General features: G+C 41.2%; 1 protein-coding gene across 4 annotated transcripts in view; it reads right to left on the bottom strand.

Annotated features, from left to right (window-relative positions):
* Window positions 1-1,237: 1,237 nt before the first annotated feature.
* The window catches only part of LOC116321812, a 31,896-nt gene continuing 20,271 nt past the window's right edge, over window positions 1,238-12,862 (bottom strand). For 3 of the 4 annotated variants that reach the window (XM_039598265.1, XM_039598267.1, XM_039598266.1), the window contains exons 5-10: window positions 12,021-12,237; window positions 11,308-11,423; window positions 10,937-11,048; window positions 5,696-5,897; window positions 2,846-3,169; window positions 1,238-2,350 (exon numbers count right to left, since the gene is read on the bottom strand). In XM_039598265.1, coding sequence (XP_039454199.1) covers window positions 2,212-2,350; window positions 2,846-3,169; window positions 5,696-5,897; window positions 10,937-11,048; window positions 11,308-11,423; window positions 12,021-12,237 — 1,110 coding nt within the window. In that variant the 3' untranslated portion in view covers window positions 1,238-2,211. The remainder of the gene's footprint in view (window positions 2,351-2,845; window positions 3,170-5,695; window positions 5,898-10,936; window positions 11,049-11,307; window positions 11,424-12,020; window positions 12,238-12,862) is intronic. The other variant, XM_039598264.1, reaches the window with a different exon arrangement.

The raw sequence follows: 12,862 nt of genomic DNA, 5'->3' as shown, positions 1-12,862 counted from the left end.
TTATCCGCTGGTCATTCACCATGACGAATGAATTCTGAAGTCTTAATCCAGCTCAAGATGCTGTAGATTCCTGTCAGAAACACTTTCGGTCCGCTTGTAAAACGCAGTTCTATTAATCTGTGCTTGATTACTCTGGAACCGGAACTGGATGTAAGTCCCAACAAACTGGATTTTGGAACTGAAATTGAATTGTAGAACTAAAACTGAATGGTGACAAGTGAAACTGAAATTATTCGAGAGCTACATTTTTAAAGGATAAAATACAGTTTCAAAGCAAATGAATTCATTTTCGAATATATAAAATTCAATTACAATTTAGTGACGATCATTTTCAAACCAATAAATTGAATTTTAAATTAGGCTAATTCAAATTCAGTTTTAAAAAAGCATTTATTCAAGTTATAATTCAGATTCAATCCGAGCAATTCAAATTTGAATTTAACTTATTCAATGATGGCACAAAGTTCTGCCCATACTGGTTCTGCTGGATGTTTCTTCTTGTTAAAAGGGAGTTTTTCCTTCCCACTGTTGCCAAAGTGCTTGCTCATAGGGGGTCATATGATTGTTGTTTTTTTTTCTCTGAATGTATTATTGTAGGGCCTACCTTACAATAGAAAGCGCCTTGAGGCGACTGTAAATAAAATTGAATTGAATTGAATATTGTACATTAATGAGATATGTGAAATTTCAAAGTCTTTGAAAATAATATTATTTGCAGATGATGAATGAATGAACTAGGAAATGAATTAAATAATGTGAAGACCCGGTTTGACTATAATAAATTAACATTGAACCTGAGTAAAACAAAATTCATAATATTTGGAAATCGCACATATTCTACCATTTATAAACTGACTGTAAGCGCCAGACGTCTGCTTTATATTTTTTATTTATGATTGAGTTCATGTTTGTTTTATAATTCATAGATTCACTACATAAGTCATCTTTTCAGGATTAATAAATGTGAAAATATATGTGTTTACATAAAGTAATTTTAAGTTACTGTTTTGGGATTGGAACCTAAAAGGGGGTAGCTCTCACTTTAAGTATGTAAGTGCAATAGTAGTATGAAACCCTGTGTGAGAGGGAAGGGGAGGAGCATGGACAGAGAGGTTAGGAGTCTCACGGTTTTCTGTCCATGTGCACAGGTACTTCTGGATAACTGCTATATTTTGGAACTTTCATGCTTTTTTAGGAAGGAGTTCATTATTACATCCTCAGTTTGTAATAAATAAACAGTCTTCAAATCAAAATGCAACTGGAAGCATTTCTTTTGGAAACCAGGAACACGCGTCAGCCATAGACTCCCTTTTTTGAACTTGGTTTATTGGAAATTACCCTACACTGACAATAAATAACAATGATTTAGACAGAGTATCTTTGGTTGACCTCAGAACTGCACAAGCAATGTACAAAGCAGCAAATAAATCTTTGCCTCACAACATTCAGAACTTGTTCCAAATAAGACCAAATACTCATGACCTGAGAGGAATCTTTATGTACAGCAAGCCAGTAGTGAGGACAAATGTCGAATATCACAGCATTACAGTCAGAGGAGTTAGTGTGTGGAACACCTGAACAGATCAAATCAAGAAAAGTACATCAATACAAAAATTCACACAATTGTTTAAAAATAATAAATGGCACGAACATAGAAAATCTTCCTCTCAGTGATTGAGCTGATAGATCAAGGCCAGAGAAACCCAAGCTTAAAGTGTTCATTAAGGTATTTTGTCACATAGATATAAAATAAGCTCAGAGATTAAGCAGGTGTTAACCACAGGGTGCTTAGTTTATGTAAAAATGTAGTTGGTTGTTGTTTTGGTTTATGTGCTGAAATTGTTTTATGTGTGTATGTTTATTTGTTGTGTGTGAGTGTAGACTTGTATATAGTTAAATATGTATGTTTCATACAATGTTGAATTCTGAATATTGATTTGTAAGTAATGAAATTTGAAATAAGGGGGTAGGAAGAGGAAAGGTAAACTTCATCCTACTCTTTTTCAAGCACACACATTATGTAGAGATTACATTATTATTGGTTTGTCTTTGGCCCATCATCTTGTTCAGTTCTTATGTGGAAGTGTTTATGTATTTTCCTGTTTTCTACTAGGGAATCCTTGACACAAAAATAAAGTCATACTCCAGAGATAAAGCTTGAAAGAGGTATTGGGCAGAAAAGTCTTGACATTTGTTCAAGCAGAAAGTTTCTCACAGCGAGTTTGTGCTTGGTAGGAGTCCAGTGTCTCTCAGCACTTTGTTCACAGCTGGTGTGAAGTGGGTGCTGTAGTTCAGCAGTCTCCCATCATAAATTAACTTTTCTTTTGTCAGGTGTATTTGTCTAGGAGATCTACAAAGAGGGAAAGCAGAAACATAAAAGCAACTGTTACAGTGTGCATACAGTGCCTGGTGTACCTGTTTGATACATTATGAGAGAGAGACAAAAACTTCTGAATTAAAATATATGAGAATTTGTATATCTTACAGGTAAAAGCACATTGATGAATTAATTATTATTATTTTTTACAATTTGGTTAAATACAGCAAACTTTGCAAGTTGTAATGCAATTTGACTGCAGATACATGCAAATTTTCATTAAATCATGAAAGTCCCCAAATAAATTAAAAGTCACTGTTCAGAAACAAAAAACACGAAAGTGTTGTTAAAGAGAGGAAGGTGAAAGAAATATTAGTGGGATCAACATACAGATTTAATAATGAGTTGATGCAGTTAGGCACAGAGGAATTACAGGGAAACAGAGTGCCATGGGATTGGGCACAATTTTTATTTTTTTTTTGTAGCTACTAATGTGGAGGAATTGCTTCATTACTTTCACAAGTTTACCTTGTGTGGTACATCCGTGCTATGTTCCTGTCAATCCAGGACCAGCCATGCTGTGACTTCAGCACCCCATGAACAGATGTGGAAAACACAACTCGAGGGTTGACAATGATCTTGAAGTTCATGCGAGTCTCTATAAAAACTGGCTCTTTGTAGAGGTGAGCCAAGATGTTCACACCAGGAACATTCTTCCAGTCTGCTTGTGGTGGCAGACTTTGGGAGGCCGGAGGAGAAAACGTGAAATTGATGGGGAACACGTCATTCTCAAACCTGTAGCACTTGTTGGCACCATATTTCTTCTCCAGCAGCGGCAACAACTCTACCCAGCTGGCAACAGAATAAGAAGACAGTTACATCATGTAAAACCACTTAAGCACACAAGCAGTCAAATGATGATTAATCACAGCAGTTAAGTTAAAAAACACTTTCAAGGATGTGATTTAAGGGTTTGAACAATAACTTATCTTCTGTATTTTTCTTCCAAGGAGCCAGGCTTTCTTTTATTTATTAAAAATTTATTTTTTCTTGACCAATAGTGCACTTGGAAAGTTCTTCTTTGGACACTGGCTGGATTCTGATTCCAGTCCAATCTTTGTACCTTTGTTGGTTAGTTGAAATATTAGCAGTCTGTTTGTTTGTTGAGCTGATAGAAGTGTTGAATATGAAATTATCTGACACTTAAAAAAGCATCTCTTTACAGTGCCAAATTACAACAAGGTGCTCTATATTGTAAGGTAGACCCTACAATAATACAGAGAAAAACCCAACAATCATATGACCAAGTATGAGCAAGCACAGCGGGAAGGAAAAAGGCCGAGGCATAACTAAACATCTGAAATAATGAGCAGGAAAGTGCAGGAGGGACAGGTGAAGAGGCCATGCTGTTAGCGAGTCGGCTATGAGCTAAGCTAGTGAAACCCTAAAGACACTGTATGTGAATACTGTGACTATAAATTAGCGAGTGAATACACAGAGTGTGCTTCAGATGAAGCACATGAAGATTACTCTATGAAATGTGAATCTAAGTTTTTAATTAAATTGCCATGCAGAAAAGCTACACAATAACACCACTGTGTGTTGGAACTGTCACGATCCTGCGTCTCTGACCCAGCGTTTTCAGTTTACATTTTGAGTTCTTAAGTTATTCCTTGAAATATGTTTGAGTAATAGGATTATCACTCGGTCGCCTTTAGTTTAGTCTAGTTATGTTTCACTTAGGTCTTCTGTGTTAGTCTGTCATGTTTCTTGTCTTCTTGTTCATGTTGTCAAGCTTGTGTTTTCATGTCTACGTTGTTCCATGCTGTTTCCTGTTTTATTTTGAAAGTCTGTGTCCAATTTCAGTGGAGTCGGCTTTGCTTCCTTTATCTCATTATGTCAGATTAGCCTCAGCTGTTTCCCCATGTGTTTCCACTTCTGTGTCTGTGTGTTTTCTTTTATTTGTTGTCAGGTTGTCTGTTATTTCTTGCCATGTTTCCAAGTTTCATGTCCAGGTTTGTTCAGGTTCATGTCAGGGTTTTTCATGTTGTGTTTTTAAGTTCTTCCAGTTTAGGTTAATTTTTAGTTTTGCATCAGTTGTCTTGCCATTTGTTTGCACCTTTTTTACCAGCCTTACTAAATGGCTCGCCTTTTGTTAAAATTAAATTTTTGTTCCACGTTCCTTTGTGTCTGCATTTTGGGTCCACTCTTCACAATTCATAGTCTGCTTTGGCAAACTGTGACAGGAACAGGAATAGGAAGTGATACTCTACCGCAGAGAGAGCAAACATCAAAGAATGAGCTTCCACTGAACGTCATGATAACCAGATCTAACACAATAGAGAGATATCCACCTCTACTTGACATTCGATGTTGACTGATGAAAGAATAACCATCCAGGCAAAGTCCCACTGCCAGGTTTCAGTTAGAAATAAAAAAAATCAGCTTTTTAACTAGTACAAAATCATTCAATGATATATGTTATTAATCAGTGATAAGGGATTAAATGGTGCCATAGTACAAGTAGACGTCCAAATATTAGCAGCAATGGGCTAAGTTAGAGGATATAAAAACTGAGGATTTGCACCATGACCCTCACAAATTCCACTAATCAATTGAAGGCCAAACAACCAGAGCTTTGATGCACTCTCCTGAGGTAAGGCCTGCATATCCAAGCGGAGATGTGTAAGCAAAATTCTCCAGAAACCCTTGATGTTGCTTACCAGCCAGTTCAAACAGTCTAAGTTTCACCTGGACACCTTGTCTTCTCCTTCATGACATCTGTGGTCTGCATGGACCAAGGACGGGACTGCTGAGGATGAAGATACAGCCCTCAGCAGCAAGATGGAAATGCCAAAACAGGAGGATGAGGTAGTTTGACCCATCATTGAGGATTTGATAGATAACATTGTCAATCGATCATAAACTAATGCATCACTCATGAAGAACGAAACAGCATACCACAGAAACAAAAGCACTACAGCAGCCACTAACCTCAAAACAAAACAAGGACCATCATACCAGAAGTCCTAGACTAGGCCAACGAATTAGGCCAATGTAGTAAAAGCATTGCTGGGTAGAAAAACACACAATGCTATCATTCATTAATTGGCCTCCAGAGACCTTGACCTCAAGATCACTGAAGCACTGTAGGACGATCTTGACAGAGAACAGAATGAAAGGCGGGCAACATCCAAAGAAGCGCTTTGAATATCATTCAACAAGCCTGGAGAATGATTCCTTTCAACCTCAAATTGTACAAACTGTTCTTGTTTTGTCTTATATTTTCCATTTCAATATATCTTTGCAGCATATGTTTTAGTATATTACGGCACATATTTTTAAATTTTCAAAATAAAACAAAATACACACGTATACCTGGTGACATTCTGGGGCAGTATGAGCTCATCTATATCATGTAGAGCCACATATCTGGACTGGTACATGTATCTGTAAAGGCAGTCATTGAGAGCAGGAATCTGACCAAAGTAGTGGAGTTCACCAGGACCATGTGAAGGCAGCCAGCTACGAGACACGTTCACATATCTGGACAGAGACCAAGGAATCACCTCCACTAAACCTGAGAAAAAACATTGGAAGTAGTTATGGCTTCAGTGTAAGAAATTACAGCTGCACATTACAAATACTACAACTCCTGACTCAAACTAAAATCAGTTAACCGGTGTGAAGTATCAGTTCTTTTAGGTACTTAGTGTTGGCCATTTTTAATGTTTCCAGGAGCAGTAAGTGCCAAATTCTGTTAAAACCATCAGAAAAACCAATATTACAAACAAATATAAATCCAGTTTATAAGCAAAGAGCTTTTGAAAAGTGTCCTGTGAGAGAAAACAGCTCCATGTGACCTGGTCTCTTTATTACATGGTAAAATGGTAAATGGCCTGTATTTATATAGCGCTTTAACAGTCCCTAAGGACCCCAAAGCGCTTTACATATCCAGTCATCCACACACACATTCACACACTGGTGATGGTAAGCTACATTGTAGCCACAGCCACCCTGGGGCGCACTGACAGAGGCGAGGCTGCCGAACACTGGCGCCACCGGGCCCTCTGACCACCACCAGTAGGCAACGGGTGAAGTGTCTTGCCCAAGGACACAACGACCGAGACTGTCCAAGCCGGGGCTCGAACCGGCAACCTTCCGATTACAAGGCGAACTCCCAACTCTTGAGCCACGATCGCCCCACACAGCAAGTTCAACATACACAAGACAACAGCTTTTTTTGTCTAGACCAGGGGTCTACAACCTTTTACACCCAAAGAGCCACTTGGACCCGGTTTCCACGCAAAAGAAAACACTGGGAGCCGCAAATACTTTTTGACATCTAAAATGAAGATAACACTGTATATATTGTTTTCTACCTTTATGTGAACAACTAAGGTGTGTTGCTTATGAAATCCATGAAGTGCTACAGAGAAAATTACATTTTATTTATGTAATTAACACATTTTGAACTCTTAAAGAAATATAACAAAAGCAAAGACACCCAGCTGAACTAAAATGATCCATGTAGCAAACAAAAACTGTTGTGAGCCGCCTCCCTTATATCTCCTTTGGGTTTTGGAGCCTTGACCTGACTTTAAAAAATAATTGGAAAAAGCACTATGCTGCTGAAAATGAAAAATAGATATTTGCAAAATTCTGCCTAAATATGTATTTTACCTGGTTAATGTGTGCGGCGGGGCGTGGTCTGCAACGCCGCTGCAGGGGAGGCGGACGCACCTGAGCGGCACCCGCAATCACGCCTCGCCGCCTTAAAGTCTGTGCAGGAGATTTCCTCTCTTCAGGAACTCTCTCTGCAGGAGGGGGAGATACAGGAGAGGTGGAGGAAGATCTCAGCCTGGGCGTCTATTGTCTTGTGTAGTCTGGAAGATGAGTGGATGATGGGGTGGGTGTAGTTTTCTCTGTGGTGGGGTCAGGTGGACTGTCCCGGGCTCTGTGGGGCCGGGCGGCGTTGCTGCACTGGGCCCCGGTCTGGATGGGCCTGGGCCCCCCTTACCCTGGCGGGTTGCAGAGTATGGGGGTGCCTACTGGGGTCAGCGGGGGAGCTGGCCCCAGGAGGGGTCACTGCCCCTCCTTCCTTCCCTCTCCATCTCCAGCTGCCTCCTCTTCCCGCTCCACCACAATCACCCACACATGCAGGGCCTTGGGGTAGGGGTGTGTCACCAGGGTGCAGAGGAGACATCCCCCCCCTCTGTCCCCTTCTGGCTGCCTCTGCCTCAATTTTATCCCACAACTTAGACATTCACATTACTCACACTTTCATTACACATACATATAGGATCTTGGGGGTGGGCACGCTACACGGATGCCAAATTACCATCAGGGTGTACACTTCACCCCTGGCGTCGTTGCCCACCTCTCAATTTTTAAATACGTGAGACATTGAGGGCTAGCAGGAGGGGCTATACGCTTACCTGCTGCTCTGGCAGGTAGCTCCATGCCCTCCTGGGTTTTAAATGCACCTTAGAACACACATGCATCAACACTACATATGAGCGGGTGGAGGGAGGTTTGGAGTCTTCCTACACCCCCGTTCTCTGCGGCCTGCTGGAGCGGGGGGGCTAGGAGGAGGAGTTGGCCGTCCGACTGGGGTCTGGAATGTGGGGCCTCCCTGCTGCTGCGGAGTCGGGGCGGTCTGCTTCTCCCCACCGCAGGGAAAAGGGTAACACCACCTGGGTCTGGGCGCAGTTTCCCCCTCCAGGGGCAAGGGTACCTAGACCCGGGGCTTAGAGTACGCTTGGGGAGTGTGATTGTGTGTACAGCGTCTCTTCATGTCTGTCTCCACGTTGGGTGAGTGTTGAGTAATTGTATATGAGAGCATGAGGGTGGGAATAGATGTTTGTATCTGTGTGTGCCTGTTTGTCTGTGTCTATATGTCAGGTTGGGTATCAGATGCCACCTCTCTGGGGACATCTCAGGCCCTCCAAGGTTTGGAGGCCCATCTCCCCCCACCACTTCCCCTGCCGGTGGCAGACGCCCTCAGACATCGGTGCGTTGGTGGTTCTTTGTGTCCGGGGGTGGGCGCCCAGGTACCCACCGGCTCACTCCTTGGCGGCTGCTTATCGGGGCATGGAGCCTGGGGCTCGCTCGGGCCACTTCGGGATGGGGTGCCTTGGCTCGGCCTCGGCCCGGGCTCGGTCACTCAGGCACAGCTGGCTGCCGGCGGAGCTCACGGGCACGTCACTGCAGCCCCCCCCCGGCTTCTGCTCCGCGGCTGCTGAGTGACCCCTCATCTGGGACTCTCCTCAGCTCTTCTGGGATAGTGGCACGGCTGCCCCTCTGTTGGTCTTCCTTGGTCTCTTGTGTTCTGGGGGCCTCTGGATGTCTGGAGTTTCGATCTCCTCCATACCTGCTTCATGCCCTGGAGGTCGGGGCAGTGGCCCCCACACCCTCTAGCAGATCATTACATGAAGGAACCTTTTAAAAACAAGCGTTCATGCTCACAGGTGCACACACAGGTGATCACACACAAACTACACCCTTTTGGCTCCTACCTCAAAGCACACACTGCGCTGTCGATCTCACGTGCTGCACAATAATGTTTAATATTTAGTATTTACTGTCATATTCCCATATATCATTGTGATCTTGTTTATTACTCTCGTTTTCTTCTGCTTGCTTTCTTTTTTTCTTTCTCAACAGGTGATCCAGGTGATCGATATATGTATTTTTTTTTGTCTGCTTATTCTGTTGGTTTTGTTTTTTGCCCTTTTCCCCGTCCCTCTTCTCAGGTTTTTTTTTTTTTTTTTTTTTTTTTTTTTCCCCCTCTTTCTTTCTCCCCTTCTTTCCACCAGTCAAGTCTGTCCCGTATTCAGCAAGTGAAAATAAAATAAACAATAAAAGGTGAATCAAATGGACCATTACGGCAAGGGTGGGATGGTCCATTTGGTAAAAAGTAAATCCGTTGGGCATCTTTCTTCGCCTTTAGACAATAATTCTGATGGCAAAAGAACCAAACGGGACAGTTAAAAAAAAAAAAAAAAAAAAAAAAAAAAAAAAAAGGTTCGACTGGTTGTGAGGAGTTCCTGCAAAGAAGAAAAAAAAAAAAAAAAAAAAAAAAAAAAAAAAAAAAGTCTGTGCTCTCTGCTGTTGTTGTTGGTGGTGTGTGTTGGGCTGTGAGTTGCGGCTACAGCCGGCTGTATGCGCACAGCAACCATATGTGAAAAGTGGTCAATAAAGAGATGCTGAAAGCGCGTTCATGCAAACATCGTCGGGTCTGCCGTGATGTGTTTACAATGGGACTTCTGATCCTGAATCTCTGCTCACAGCGTCTGCTAATCGGTGCTGTCTGCGAAGTCAGTTTACGCAGGACTGTAGCTGTCATCTGTCGCCTGTGAGGCGTGAGCAGTGTTTGTCTTTAACATAGTTCACGGTGGAGCTGCTGACATAATGTGGATCCGAAGATCCATAATTGGCCTACCTGGGGTTGAAAGTCTCGATAAATGCACGGCGCCAAGGGAACACCGGCTTCCAGCGAGGGTGACGCTTATATTGAGCGAGGAAAAAATAATAGAATATAATTTTATATTTATATTTCAATATCACAATAATCTTCCAATTTAGAACTACAAGTTTAAAAGAACTAACATAAATAAAATACACTTTAGCGAAATACTTCTAATTTATTTTTTCCCAAACCACGCTGGAGCCGCACTATAAGGACTAAAGAGCCGCATGCGGCTCCGGAGCCGCAGGTTGCCGACCCCTGGTCTAGACTCACTTGCACATACAGTGGAAATCAGACTTTGTGATGACATGAAGATTGAGACTTGGGTGTATAGTATTCATAGTACAGACCTGAGTGAGTTTTGGGGGAAATTATTGGAAACTAGTGTATGCTTTGTCTTGATCGGAAGGACATTTGGCAGCTTCACTCAGTGTTCACTGTGGGAAAATGCCTTTAGATGGTGATGTAAGGTGTTGGGATTTATTTTTATCTGTAAGGCTAATATCTCAAAATTAGCATCACATATTTGTGTTTTATACTTTATTGCACACAGCTAAGCATTGTGAAGTAGTTTTAGAAGCTATACTCAGATAACAGACATAAACAGAGAGAAGCCCCCTTCTCTAAGAATTTTGTGGGGGAGGGTCTGTCTCACTAGTGAGGGCACCTGTAGGTAAACATGGTTGTAAATTTCTGGGGATGGAGAAGCTCTCTTTCTGCTTATGTCTTTATGCAGGTCAGACTGGAGGGTAAGAGGTGATTGCCATGGTGATAGATGAAGTGCTGTCTCCAAACAAGAAGATGCCCTGAGACACACTTAGAGCAACCTTAACATATTTACATGTATAGATTCATTCCAACCGGCTCTCGTGCCTCTGAATGCGTAACATACCAATTATTTGTCATGTGCATCTGTATGTTACGTGTTGGGATCGGAACGTGTTGTTGCTTCCTGGGTGCGGCAGCCTTTTGTCTCTGAGCCAGAGAGAGGAGGTCCATGGCGCCACGTAAAACTAGTTCAAAATTCGAACCGTTTTGATAATAAATTGTGAAAACCTATGTTTGGAGCATGTTTGTCTTCTCTCTCATAAAAAAACTCACAGAGGTCATAAGGAAAGACTCAGACATAAAATGATACCATACTCCACCTTTGTGTGTGTAGTAGTCCAGTATTCTTTGTGTTTCAGGACTGCAGCTGGTTTTATAGACAACCACTCTGTTCACTCCCAGTAACTGCAGCATCTCAAGACTCTGTACCAGCTACAATCCAACACAGATATTTGAACGATAAGCTTCAGAAAACTGTAAGTATTAATATGCAAGGCAGGCAAAAAAGTCTTGTTTCTTATATATTATATTATATTATATTATATTATATTATATTATATTATATTATATTATATTATATACACTTTCAGTTTTTATTTCTTCCTGTCTTGATCTGGATACTTTAGAAAATAAGTTTCTAAAAATCTATTTCTTCTGTCTTCTGAAAGCAAGAAAGCAAATGTGACTGTACCTGGAGCACGTTGGTAAAATCAAACATGGTGGAGATGCAGACGGTGAAGTTGTAAGGAAAAGATTCTGTCTTCTCCTGCTGGTTCTTCACCTCTAAAAACTCTTGGTTGGGATCATCTTAAGAGACCACACAAACATACACTTTTACCATCTTATTTTTGTAACTGAACTCCAATTAGTAATAATTTTTGGTTTAGATTATGTTCATGATAAACTGACTTTTAAAAATGCTTACATTTTTCAGACATCACTAAAGTTACTGCCTGAATCCTATTTGTTGACTGGCTGTTGACTAGATATTGATATTGATAGTCATCAGTGAGAAGGAGTGAGATTCCCAGTGAGAACCTAAACTTGTTGGGGGCATTTGAGGCAAAATTTGAAAATCACTAATGTCAACACACTATAAACCTGTAAACACTGTAAACAAATAGTAAACAAACAAACACTTAGAAACTACTGAAGTATTTTAAAGTATTGAACAAGAATACTTATTTTAAGTTTATTACTTGAAATTAATAAATGAAGTCAGTAATTAATGACCTTATATGTATTTACTTTTTGTATCTATATTTTGGCATTGGATTCATCTCTTGGACATCTCCTGATTCAATATTTGCTGAAATATTTCAAATTAAAGCTAAGGTCCAACTGACCAACAGACTGGCATCTGCATAACATGCCCCACAGCAAGCTTAGAATTCTGCCGTGTACCTGTAGTATTGGCAGCAGCAGAGGTCACAGCAATAGAAGATGGTGTCTCACAGCCTGAGGGGAGGGGGCACATGATGTCTGCTGTCCCATAGGCAAAACCGAAGTGATCCCTGTGGATGCTGGCAGAACCATTAGAGAGAAGCTGCTTCTCCTGGCAACGAAAGAGACAGCGATAGGCTACGTTCTCACGCCGCAGCACCACTGCAATGACACGAACCTGGCACAAGAAAGAGGCAAGAAGGAGCACGATGTTAATGGAAGTTTTAACATCAAAGAAATTACAAGAGGAAACCATGTTACTCACAAAAGTGTGAATATAAATCTTAGGGAGTATCCTGAAATGCTAAAGATGTCAGAAGTTCAACTGCTGCTACCAAAGTGCCAATCAACAGCTGTATTGGTCTCGAACAAGCCACTCATGTTGTTTTATTCATTCACATAGCTGAGGTGCATAAAAGGTTCAACTTTGCATTAACAAGAAAATCTCTTTGTTCCCATAAGTGAAGATGGGTAAGTGTAGTTCTGATCCCTGCTAAATTTGAAATTTTGCTCACTTACAAACAAATAAAGGGAATGTAATTTATATAGTAGTGCCATTGAAATGGTGAGAGGCAGAATATCAAACAAAAATTCAAAAACAAAAGCACATTATATAAACGTTATATGCCACTGAGTAAAATAAGTATCCCCGATCTCGATTTGTTAGTTGTATAAAGAACACCAGTCCTTTATAACCTCTCTAGCACCATGACCAAGCCCAAAGAACTGTCAAAGGATGTCAGGGACAAGATTGTAGAGGCTGGAATGGGCAACAGGACCATTAGTCCTCTCACCCCAGCAAG

The sequence above is a fragment of the Oreochromis aureus genome, linkage group 14 (assembly GCF_013358895.1).
Source record: "Oreochromis aureus strain Israel breed Guangdong linkage group 14, ZZ_aureus, whole genome shotgun sequence".
NCBI lineage: Eukaryota > Metazoa > Chordata > Actinopteri > Cichliformes > Cichlidae > Oreochromis > Oreochromis aureus.
Note: the sequence above shows the minus strand (reverse complement) of the source record. Positions and strands in the feature narration are given on the sequence as shown.